The sequence below is a fragment of the Sinohyriopsis cumingii genome, chromosome 2 (genome assembly GCF_028554795.1).
Source record: "Sinohyriopsis cumingii isolate HCF-2022 chromosome 2, ASM2855479v2, whole genome shotgun sequence".
Taxonomy (NCBI): domain Eukaryota; kingdom Metazoa; phylum Mollusca; class Bivalvia; order Unionida; family Unionidae; genus Sinohyriopsis; species Sinohyriopsis cumingii.
The window spans coordinates 45,882,253-45,895,464 of record NC_142962.1 but is presented as its reverse complement, the minus strand read 5'-3'; the positions used below and the strand labels follow the sequence as shown (position 1 = coordinate 45,895,464).

The window sequence follows — 13,212 nt, the reverse complement described above, 5'->3', positions numbered from 1 at the left end:
CTAGAATATAAACTGGTGATTTTTTCATGAATTCAAAGTGTTATAGTCAATTTGAAATCTGTTAAACAAGTAAAAAAAATATTAAAATTTATTTGTAGACCTTTTAATTTCCATAGATCTATTTTTAGCATAAAAGCCAGCCATATAAAATATTGTTAGTTTGTGGGGTGTGTGTAACATTTTATTAGAGGGGTCACTGAAAGTTTGACAGTTGTTGACAAAGGGGGGAGGGGGGTAAAAAATTGCCTAAAAATTGTTGACATAATTAATGGATGTCCCCTATATGAATATTTCATTACCACTGTGGTGATAGCATTATAAATGTGTGGCAAGGTTACTAGTCATATATGAATATTGCATTACCACTGTGTTGGCATTATAAGTGTGTGGCAAGGTTACTAGTAGTGTATGAATATTGCATTACCACTGTGTTGGCATTATATGTATGTGGCAAGGGTACTGGTAGTGTATGAATATTGCATTACCACTGTGTTGGCATTATAAGTGTGTGGCAAGGTTACTAGTAGTGTATGAATATTGCATTACCACTGTGTTGGCATTATAAGTGTGTGGCAAGGTTACTAGTAGTGTATGAATATTTTATGACCACTGTTGGCATTATAAGTGTGTGGCAAGGTTACTAGTAGTGTATGAATATTTTATGACCACTGTTGGCATTATAAGTGTGTGGCAAGGTTACTAGTAGTGTATGAATATTTCATTACCACTGTGCAGATTCTGTATATTGTTTAGTTACTGACTGATCAATGCCTCTTCAGTTGTTTGATCCCAAAAATATTTCCAGACCGGATCCTAACTATAGCTGAAGGGTTATATTTTAAGATTTTGTCTGCCATATGGGTCTTAGGTATGAATGTCTATAGGTTTAATGTCTAATAAAAACCCCAATCCATTCCCATAATGATTTGCTAATAAAAAATAGAAATGTTCAACATATGATTCATTTTACATATTCCACTAATAAATGCTTATGTTTCATAACAGAGACTGAAGGTTTATTTTGCTGAGTAGGGGAATGAGTCTGATGACTAATGTCTAAAAGATGGATAATAAACATCAAAAACAGTGCCAAAATCTTTATTGCTTTTCTGGAAGAGACACAAAGCTCTTCAATTTTATTTATTTACTCAACTTTAATTTATGTCTACTTTGATACTTAATCTTTAGTTTTCTTTTATATAGCTGTATTATCATATTCACGGTGCAGTATGTATTGGGCTATTCCCTTCACAGTGCAGTATGTATTCAGCTATTCCATTCACAGTGCAGTATGTATTGGTCTGTTCCATTCACAGTGCAGTATGTATTGGTCTGTTCCATTCACAGTGCAGTATGTATTGGTCTGTTCCAGCAGTAGTCCAGATAGTGATGCAGTATTTTGTATTAGAAAATATAATTATGCTGATATCAATCAGGGAATCATTGCATCACAGACTTTAGATTCTCAAAACTTGCAGAAGCATAAAGTTGAAACTTAAATTTTAAAATTGGATACCATATTTGGACTACATGTATTTATACTTTATTTTGGAATCTTTAGCCTAGAAAAAGAACTAAAGAAAAAAATCTGAAGTGTTGTGATTTCTGCTTTACTTAAATGAAAGTTATAGACATTCATGGTTTTGGGACTTAAGCTCAAGCTCGAGTTCTGTGCTCAAAATATTTAGAGAGAAAAAGGTTTTTGGACCTGATGATTTGTATAACCTTGCAAAATCCTTCAGTTTGAGGGGTAACCTTAAAAATCTTCTTGAATTTAAAAAAAATTGAATTATCATCTAAATGTCCTGGAATTTGTTGAAAAACTTCTTTCATTTTGTTAAAAACTTTTTATATTTATCTGATGGAATTAAAAGTGTTAAAACTAAATGAAATATCACCTTTTTCATTCAAAGCCTTTTGATATTTAAATAGTTTCCAAAGTTTTGAATAAACAACTTTGGGCTAGAACAGGGTAACTCAATTGACACATATTACTGGGAATTGCCAGATAGAGTAGTGTCCCTTTGCTGCAACGGCAATCTAATCACATTTATAAATGGTATCATGGTACCAATTGTTTTTCCGTATACCTCAATGCTGATGTTTTGTGAAATAAATATACTTTCTATCCTACCTCAGCGTACATATCACACACTGTGATAGAGAACAATGTTAGATTGTCAGTTTAACAAGGACAAAACCAGGTACTATATTGCATTTAAGAGAGATAACTCTACTGGAACTAGACAGGGGTAATAGTTATTTAGTCACATTTTTAGCCATATGTACCACATTTTAAAAATCTTAAAAAATACAAAATATGATCTAGATATGAATTAACATAATCTCACATGTTGCCATTAGGCTGAACTTTTTTTAAAGCCTAACAGAAAGCATAACTCTTACATAATGCACCAATCACAGCTAGTTTTGTTGTTTATTTCTGAATACAATGTTCCCTACAATTTAAGCTCTTCCCACCTGGGTTTGTTCATTTGGTACTGTTATACCAAATGGATGACTAATTTTGTGAGAAATTTGACCCAACTAAGAATGAGGTGTGTTTGCAATTCACAATGGGAGTGTAACCCACTTTCTTTAAGTAAAGTACTTATGAAAAAGTTTGGAACCCTTGACAACTTTTTGAAATGTTCTTGAAACAGAACTCTCCAGAATTACACAGACATAGGCCTGAATAATACACCTTTCTCTAACCCCATATCAGGAAAGCCTAGCTCCCATGAGCATGAGTTTAACCAGTTGCTTCTTTTATGTTTTTGTTTTTATAATTTCTTTATTTTCAAGAGGAATGGTAATCTTGTATTTGTCTTCAGCAGTTGCTCCATTTATCATTATAAAAATATAGCCCAAGACAAGCAGTCAGTGGATTGGGTTTTTCAAGTTTGACAGAAATGAGATGAAACCATATACCAGGATAAATGGCAAGACATGTATGACACTGTACACAGTTGTAATGAATAAACTAAATTAAACTGATTATTTATCATTGTAAATTCAGATAATAGAATTAAAACAATATTCTCATTAGGTAGAGAGTGAGTCATGGGTTGGTAAATGGTAATAAATATCTAAATTTTCTGTTCAGGGTTTTAACCATTCTACCATCCTGGTAGGTATCTGGAGGAGGTCAGGTGACCTTGTTACATGTATATAATAGTGCATGAAGGGCTAAGTCTGAAATTATATTTGAAGAGAATATCATAAATAAAACATATAAGTTAAAAGACGTATTTTCATTTTAAAGAATTTAAATTTTTTGCCTTTTTAGAGTGGTCACCAGCCAGCAGTCCGAGTCTGGGATGTAGAAGAAAAGACTCAAGTTGCTGAGTTTCATGGACACAAATTTGGCATCCGCTGTGTGGTAAACATCATTATATTTGAAATTTTTATCTTCATAAATAATAGATTGGCAGGAAATGCTCTTTCACATTAATTGTCTGTTATAACTTTAAATCTGAAAACTTCTTCCTAAAAGAATCTAAGATTTTTGTTGTGTATAAACAGAATTACAGCAAAGCTTTTCTAAACTGGCATGTTTGCCCATGGCCCCCATATCCAAAGGTATTTTTTGACCAGGGACCTCTGTTGAACAGCAAATATGTGTTGACCCTTCAGTGCCTGGTTAAAAGAATCGTTGCTGTATGAACTTGGAACATCTTGCAGTAATATTGTCTCATTCATCTAATTTGCTTTCCACACAATAACTTTAATTCTAGATCATGTATTTTGACAAAACTATGTGGATGGCTTATACTTAGGGTGAGGAAGAAGCCTCTCCATTTAGGGGGCTAATGGTCAATGTCATTGTAACAGAAAGAAGAAAAAGGCCTTTCATACAGTAATGTTAGTTATACATCACAGACTTGGACCAAAACTTGTAGATGTCTTGTTGGTTTGCACAAGAGTTAAGAAAGAAGCGAGTCCAAGTTGTTCTGACACAAACAAGGGAATAGGTTTTTTAAACAGAAATTTGATTACACACCACATAATGGCACCAAACTTAGAAGTGTGTTTGCTGTTTTGGAAAGGAAGTAGTCTGCAACTTTGAAGAGGTTTTGCTTTTTTGGAGAGTAAATAGTATACAATTTTGAAGAAGTTTTGCGGTTTTGTAGAGGAAATAGTGTTCAACTTTTAAGAGGGTTTGCTGTTTTTAGGTTGGAGACAGTCTGCATATGTTGGGTTATACAGTTGAATGGTCAAGAGCGCAGTGATCCAAATAAAAATGGTTTTCTACTACATTATTGTTTTGTAGAATTCACAGATGTTTGCCTTTTGTGCAAGGAAGGAACCTGTTGGTTAAGGTCATTGTGACCACTTGGACACTATTGTCCAGAGTCAGCCATGACCTAATAGTGCATATATATATATAGGAGTATTAAACACAGGCTGTGCATATAATGTATCACACAGTGCTGCAATTACAGGATATCTTGCTGCATAGAGCCAGTTTTTTTGCTGTCATTCTGTTCAATCATTATATATATATATATATATATATATATATATATATATATATATATATATATATTACATTGTGTATATATTTGCATTGGAGATTTATTCAAAAATGAGTAAATATTGTTGCTAATTAATACAGTGAATATTTGTGGCATCATACAGCACACCACACACATTTAAACTAAATTAAATCCCCATGAAGTTTTGAATTAAAAGGGCATGCAGTCAAATATTTTAGAGTTAATTTCAAAAGATTTGAGCATACTCAAAAAATAATACAATTTATTTGAACCAATTACAAGTAGGATTACATAAGTTTTTTGTGCTATATAGCACTATGAAATAAAAATCTTGGTATAACTCTACTTTTCTTTATTCAGAAATTTTCCCCCAATTTGAAGTATATTGTCTCAATTGGGACTCAACATGACATGATGGTCAACGTGTGGAACTGGAAGACTGGGTCAAAAGTTGCCTCAAACAAAGTATCCAGTAAGGTACGTAATATAAAATTAGAACTTAGTTTGAAGGTTTTGTGCATTATAGTTACCAAGGTATAATATTTTAACATGATGCCGAATATGTAACCCATTGCTTTGGCGCAAGTGATCACATGTTATGGTCATGTGTCCATGTTTTTCTATATTACCTGTCTTTTGTCCATCCATTGTCACTACCTCTTCTAAACTAGTTGGAGAATTGCAATGAAATTTTACATGCATATTCATTTCAAGGTCAGTTGTCATAATTTTCATCAAAAGACTTCTGACATCCTTAATCTGGCAGCCGTCACAGTCATCTTCAAAATCTTGTGCTTCTGTCAAATACTTCACCTGATCACATTACATAAGGATAACTTTCTTTGCAGCCTCTGAATCCAGGGGACCCCAAGTGGCTGAGTGGTCTAAAGTGTTCACTGTTACTTATCACTGCCATCTCACCTCTGTGTCGGTTTGAGTCCCAGGCTTGGCTAACATGAGTATGTGAGAAAGCTTGCCAGTAACTTCTCTTGGGTCAATGGTTCTTCCCAGGATTTTCCAGGGTTCTGACGCCACCAGTTATACTGGCCTCCATGTATAGCCTATCTTGTGCTGAAAAATGGCATTAAACTTTACAACAACAACAACAACAACAACAACCTCCAAATCCAGCCCTCCCAAAAGGATGGGAAAAGGTCTTTCTGTCTATATATCATATAGATAAGGGAAGCAATTCATAAAGGATAACTCCCCATCCTGCTAGATGGCTACCATTCTACCTAGTATAAACCAGTTTTCACTTTTGATTATCATGCTGTATATTTGTGGTATGCATTTGTTTGTTACTGTTCTTCCTTACAGAGATAACAGCCAAGTGCAAGAAGTGTAAATGATTGCTCATAATGTGTGTGCACTTTGATGCGAAATATTTGACACAACATTATGAAAAAGCAGCTCAAAGACCATACAAACAAGTACACCCCAAATACATCATAGCAAAATTTTTAACATGTACCTCATATCCGAATCATTGAGTAGTCTCATGTGAGATATCGAGATGCCCTCTCCACCCCTCATGCAGATGCAGAAACAGTACTAGGATATACTTTAATTCCCCAGGGGATAACTCTAGGACTCTGCCAATGAGGCATGATGGCTCATAAACAAATATAAGCACTCCCATGAGGCATTTTGGCTTGCAATAATTTACTGCTTGTGCATGAAAATAGTATGAAAATAGGTTAGATATGATGGTCTGTACTTACCACACAAGCTTGCCCGACTGAAAAGCATATATCGATTTGGTACGCCGTTCCCTACTGCTGACTAACCAGTACAGCCGTATGAATGAGCTATATATGGTTACTGTGTTCTGGAGTCTGCTATCTCCAACTGATGAGCCATATGTCCAGATATATTATATGTCCACAACATCAGCTAATTTCTTTTCCTGGTTGAAGAATATCAGAGATGGTTTGAACACTCATCAGTTAAAAGGAAGAAATGGTTGTATTTTGAATTGCTGGAAATCCTTTTTGGTCACTAGAGCATCAGTTCCTTTGAGGTACTTTTGTGTCTGAGTATTTACCCGAGCCATTGATAAAATCTTTACCTCAAGTATGATGCTATAACTGACTACACTGACTTGGATCTTTTTCTTTCATTTACATTGGTCCATCATTGTAAGAGAAGCTATGCAAATATACCATGATTTTGGCAAGGGACCATGATATTAAACACAAGAGTACCATGATGTTAGCAAGGATACCATGATTTTAGCAAGGGACCATGATACACCACTCCCTCGATAACTCGCGCACATCGGGGTCCAGAAACATCGACCGCACTTTAAGTGAGGCGCGAGTTATCGAGGGACCTATAAAATAAGCCCAAAACCAATAAAGTGATTGACGACGTAACGGAAAAATAAGGGGGGCGAGTAGGCAGATTATACTGTTGAATACTCACTTTATAATCATTCTGAGATTAACTGTGAATAAATATCTCTTCATAACGGTGTACTTTATTATTTCCTAATAGGGCAACATTAATTTCAGGATGAATTACAGTATATTGAGGTTTCCGTTCGCTTAACATGTGTACCACTTCACACATTGTGTACTACGTCACTAATTTTTATGTTGAATTGGATACATTTTAGTTTTATTGTTTGATCCAAATTAGACGTTTTTTTATATACAAAAGATCGACTCTTTTTGAGAAACAGTGTCGATCGAACGATAGATAGATTTGAATGCGATAGAAGTAAAATGGAAAACAAAAAAACAAGGGTTAATCAGTACTAACATATTTAATTGGTCTACAAATTTAAAACAACATAAATTAGAACAAGTTAATACTTGCCGTTTGCGCCACGCTTGACAACTATCAATTCACTTTTTGAAAAAAATCAGTTAATTTTGTGTGTGTGTGTTACTCTTTGGTTTCTCTGCTGCCGAGCAAAATCCCTCAGATTTCTCAACTGCATGAGCTTTACGTAGTCAACATTTTGGGTCTCCAGCCACCTTATGACAATATCAAAATATTTGATTGCTTCCTGTGCAGAGGGGTGGGGGTGGGTGCAACATCTGTGTCTGAATCACTTTCAACACTTGTGTTACTCCAGTTAGAATTGTCTTCTGCTGCAAATTTGTTTGTTATAGAATTAATTATAGTTTCATCTGACATGTATTCGGCTGTGGGGCAATCATTGTCAGCACAAATCCACTCCTCCATATCATCAAGAGAAACGCCCATCTCATGACCATGAGTCTGTATGAATTTCTCCCAAACAGCCTCGGCATTAACGACATCAGTTTCACTGAAACCTTCGAAGTCATTATCATCGTCGCTGTCTCTGTTACTGTTTTGCTTTACACCAAAGCAGCTCCAAGACCCTTAATCCAGCACCCTAGGTCTCTTGTAATCGATTTTTTTTAATGCAACAAACACTTCCCCAAGTTGTTGATCAAAACAAAGCCAGCATGTAATTAGGTTCTCACAGAAGTACTCACAGGTTTCGATGTGACGGTCGATTGACTCTTTTCATGTTTTCAATGAACAGAATATGTTGTGATTATAATGTTTACACTGAAACGGAATTAAAGGATTAGAACGTGACTTTCACACAGGAAGACGTTTAATTGGTGTTTATTTCATTCTCTTTTGCCACCTGTTAGCATTAACCAGAAGTTTTCATTGATCGCTATTTCACAAGACTGTTTATTTACAGTATACTGACAACTATTTATCATAAAAACTTACATAATATATGATATCTTTAAACAGAGGTCTCGCTTGGATTTTAAAACTGGGTCTTTCTGCCTCTGAATTCAATCACTAAATATCAGTACATTTTCTCACTCGGCGGCCAGTCAAAGCCTTTGAACTAGCCGCCTAGCTGTTGCATCATGTTCTTTTTTTTTTTTTTTAATGTACTCTTATAAAATGGCAACAGTACATCAAAGAGTCTTTCAGTCACTGAATTCTGTCATTGTAAATATCAGCACAGTTAGCTGATCAACACATTTTCCCACAAAGCAGGTGACTGAAACAGGACTGGCAAATCTTTGAATTTTTCCGCGCACCTATTACATGCGTACGGAGGACTCCCGCCTCAGTGATTTTCTGCGTCCCAGATCAAAAATTAGCGTCCAAATAAGTGTAATTAAGTGTTTTCGAGATCTCTGAAATTAATTCTTCTTTCGAACTTGCAAATTTCAAAATATGGATTATATTTTTACGGGCATTAATCACCATTTTCGATGATAAAACGAGCAATGTATCAAGGTTTAATTTATCAATTCTTGTGGTAATTTTTTCATGTTCAGTATATTTTAAAGATATTTTAAATACATTTTCTCTGGAAAAAATCGGGAGCCAAGACGAACACTGCGTTATAAGCAGGATCGCGAGTTATCTGGGCGCGAGTTATCGAGGGAGTGGTGTATTAGCAAGGGACCATATTATACACAAGAGTACTGTGATATAGGCAAGGATAACAAGATTTTGGCAAGGGACCATGATATACACAAGAATACCATAATATAGGCAAGGATACCATGATTTTGGCAAGAGACCATGATATGCACAAGGGTACCACAGTGTTTTATCTACCCATGTGTCATGTGTTAAATACGCACACTTTTCCTATTTGACGCACAAAAATTGTCAGTGGTATGTAAATTGACGCACCCCAATTCTATGTTTTGCTGAATAACACAAAGGTTTGCTCTGACTACTTTATTTGCCATATTATGACTCTCCCAAGCAGGGGAAAAATGCGCATATCAGTTTCTTATGCTAACATAATACATAGGGTTACAAAGTAGTATCGAGCCTGGAGCTGACCTTATGTGACCTGTAACTGTAACATCATTGTAGCAACAGAATGTTAGAACCATATAAACACCACACACAAGAAAGAGGCAGAAAATAAACACGTGATTTTAAATAGATTCTCATGAGACACTATTATTTTATGTGCATCCTTGTCATGTGACGAACCAACAGTGTCCTTAATTGTTCCAAGACACTGTCAGCATTCGACTGAAAATGGCGTCCACAGCAAAAAGTTTTAAAATCGATCTGAAACAAACTAAATTATCATTTGGACCATGTTTACAACCAACCAATGATAATAGTATTGTTACTTAACCAGTGGAGCCTTCATCATCTAAAGATGAGTTAAGGGTTACTCGTAAGATAAAATGTAATTTTGTGCAGCAGTAGTTGAAAACATGCAGCTGGCTATGTTGTCAAAAAGAAGTTAATTCGAGTGAAGAACGTGAGAGTGGAGACTCTTTTTTTTTTTGCCATATATGTACAGAGGCTTAAAAGAAACCTCCATGACCAAATGTGCAAAAGACAATAACTTTCAGAACAGTAACCTGTCAAGGCATGCTGGGTTGCCAGAATACAAACTGCTGATTTAAGGTCCACAATACCATGCAGGATTTAATGCAGTTTTACAAACAAGACATAGCAGTGAAAGTGCATCTTAAGTGTGTACATTGGCTGATTGTAGAAGACATCCCTTTTTTAAAATTCAGTTCTCTTCTAAATTTTAAAACACGACTTAACGGCTGAAGAAATTGATGTCATTGGCATTTTGAAGAATTCTGCCATTCAGTATGACTTGGCTACCACCTGTTCAGAGTTACTGGAGAGCCTATCAAATGTTGTTGAGGATAGCCTTATATGTGACTTGCAAAATTCGTCATTTGTGACCGCAGTGGTAGATGAAAGCACTGACATAGCTAACAATAAATGCCTTGTCATATATGCTCAGATTATTTCTGATGACATGAAACCATCAAGAAAATTTTAAACAAATATATAATGTTCAGGTGCTTCTGGAAAGGGAAATGCCTTATTGGCTTTAGTCACATCATATAACTAATCTTTTTGTTGTGTATTTAAACAATATAATTATTTTTTTAAAAACTACTGAAGACTGATCATCAGCTTGAATAGGACTCACTGATTTTTGCCTTGATGAGTCAAATGACTTATATGAAGTCATTTGTAGATAAAACACTGGTACAGTGATATTGGCATAGATACGATGATACCAAGATGTGGGCGTGGGTACATAGTAATTATGACAAATATAATTCAGTCAGTACAGTGGAATCTGTGATGCTTTATTGTGAGGGACAATGTATTAATGTGTACAAAAATAAAGAAAGTTAAATAGGATTGTAATGTAAATAGTTGTAACTTGGATCTATCACAGCATTTTATGAGAGCCGATCAAATTCCAGTGCTTTGAAGTTTTGCACATAAAAATACCAGGCCCTATATTCTCACAGCATGAAACTCAAGCTTAAGTTTAAATTCTCAATACATAGACAGTTTGTAACTCATGTAACATTAAAATTTGAATGGTGTCATTAATGCCTTGAATACCATCACTAAGACAACCATTTTTCATTAACCTAGATGTACCTTTGTGGTGTTGAGTGTGTGTGTAGGCATGAACATGATTTTTGCACACAAAAAACTTGACAACTCAGAACCATGTGAAAGATAATATAATACTGCTATGTATTTTAAAGTTTTCAAATTGTTCTTTGTTTTCAGGTTAATTCTGTGACTTTCTCGGAAGATGGCTCTTTCTTTATCACAGTGGGAAACCGCCATGTTAAATTTTGGTACCTTGATAGCAATAAATCTAAGGTAAGGTATTATTTATGTTTGAGTTAGATTTCATGTTACAGTAATGAAAGAATATTTAGGCAAGTAAGTGGCAGTTGAACTGAATTTAAGCTCCTTGTTTGAATCATAGTAAGTAATTGGCAGTAGGACTGCATTTAAACTGCTTGTTTGAATCATAGTAAGTAATTGGCAGTAGGACTGCATTTAAACTGCTTGTTTGAATCATAGTAAGTAATTGGCAGTAGGACTGCATTTAAACTGCTTGTTGAATCATAGTAAGTAATTGGCAGTAGGACTGCATTTAAACTGCTTGTTGAATCATAGTAAGTAATTGGCAGTAGGACTGCATTTAAACTGCTTGTTTGAATCATAGTAAGTAATTGGCAGTAGGACTGCATTTAAACTGCTTGTTTGAATCATAGTAAGTAATTGGCAGTAGGACTGCATTTAAACTGCTTGTTGAATCATAGTAAGTAATTGGCAGTAGGACTGCATTTAAACTGCTTGTTTGAATCATAGTAAGTAATTGGCAGTAGGACTGCATTTAAACTGCTTGTTGAATCATAGTAAGTAATTGGCAGTAGGACTGCATTTAAACTGCTTGTTTGAATCATAGTAAGTAATTGGCAGTAGGACTGCATTTAAACTGCTTGTTTGAATCATAGTAAGTAATTGGCAGTAGGACTGCATTTAAACTGCTTGTTGAATCATAGTAAGTAATTGGCAGTAGGACTGCATTTAAACTGCTTGTTTGAATCATAGTAAGTAATTGGCAGTAGGACTGCATTTAAACTCCTTGTTTGAATCATAGTAAGTAATTGGCAGTAGGACTGCATTTAAACTGCTTGTTTGAATCATAGTAAGTAATTGGCAGTAGGACTGCATTTAAACTGCTTGTTTGAATCATAGTAAGTAATTGGCAGTAGGACTGCATTTAAGCTCCTTGTTTGAATCATAGTAAGTAATTGGCAGTAGGACTGCATTTAAACTCCTTGTTTGAATCATAGTAAGTAATTGGCAGTAGGACTGCATTTAAACTGCTTGTTTGAATCATAGTAAGTAATTGGCAGTAGAACAGCTTGTTGTCAGTGATGGCATTCTGTTGCAACAAGCTGTCAAAGATATTTTGGTGATCTTGTGATCCATAGTCAGCTAGTTCCGGCACTCCATCCTGGCACAACAGCAGCTCAAAGAGCAGCAGGAAAAATTTGGCATTGCCCGTAAGAAACTCATCCAAGATGTTCAGACACACTGGAATTCTACATACAATATGTTGGTTTCGTTATATGAACAAAAACAAGTCTTGGGGGCTTACGCTACTCTCTATAACCTGCCTAGCCTAACAGGCCAACAGTGGGTCTTGATTAACAAAATTGTGGACATGTTAGGCCCATTCACAGACATTTCCAAGGAAGTAAGTGATAGCCGAACATCAGTATCCGTCATTCTACCTATGCTGAAAATGCTCCAAATGTTGCTGGCTTGAGAGGTTGAAGCAAGTCAAGGTATTCAGGCAATGCGCTGCGATTTGTTGATGTCACTAAACACACACTTTGCTGACATTGCCAGCAACAAGAAGCTTGTCTTGGTCACCATCTTGGATCCATGATTCAAACATCGCCTATTCAGCGAAGAATTACTTGTAACCACATCCAAAGAATGGCTTAGAACAGAATGCATCATAGTTGTGTCAGCTGACAAGCAGGAGGAACCCCCAACCAAACAGAAGAAAAACTGAAACTGAAACAAACACTACTGGACCATCAACGTTGCATCTCTGGGATTTGTTTTATTTTTTTTTTTGTGGCCTGTGACGAATCAGTCCATACCGACAACGAAACAACCCACATGGATGACGCCGTTGACGCGATGCTTGAATTGTATCTGGCCAGCCCTCTATTGCCGCGAGAAGAAGACATATACGGCTGGTGGAATACTCACAGGTTTCAGTTTTCCATCTTGGCCAAATTATTTGTCTGCACCAGCTTCAAGCGTTCGAGCGAGCAGTTATTTAGTGGTGCAGGCCAGATTTTTTTCGGATCATCGTGGATCGTTACTTGGCAAGAAGGGAGAAATGTTACTGTTGCTTAAATAC

At 35.7% G+C, this 13,212-nt stretch overlaps 1 protein-coding gene across 1 annotated transcript in view; it reads left to right on the top strand.

Annotated features, from left to right (window-relative positions):
* Positions 1 to 13,212, top strand: part of LOC149804759 (uncharacterized) — a 258,169-nt gene that overhangs the window by 96,587 nt on the left and 148,370 nt on the right. The window contains exons 4-6 of the mRNA XM_089944059.1: positions 3,290 to 3,382; positions 4,860 to 4,976; positions 11,043 to 11,138. Coding sequence (XP_089800185.1) covers positions 3,290 to 3,382; positions 4,860 to 4,976; positions 11,043 to 11,138 — 306 coding nt within the window. The remainder of the gene's footprint in view (positions 1 to 3,289; positions 3,383 to 4,859; positions 4,977 to 11,042; positions 11,139 to 13,212) is intronic.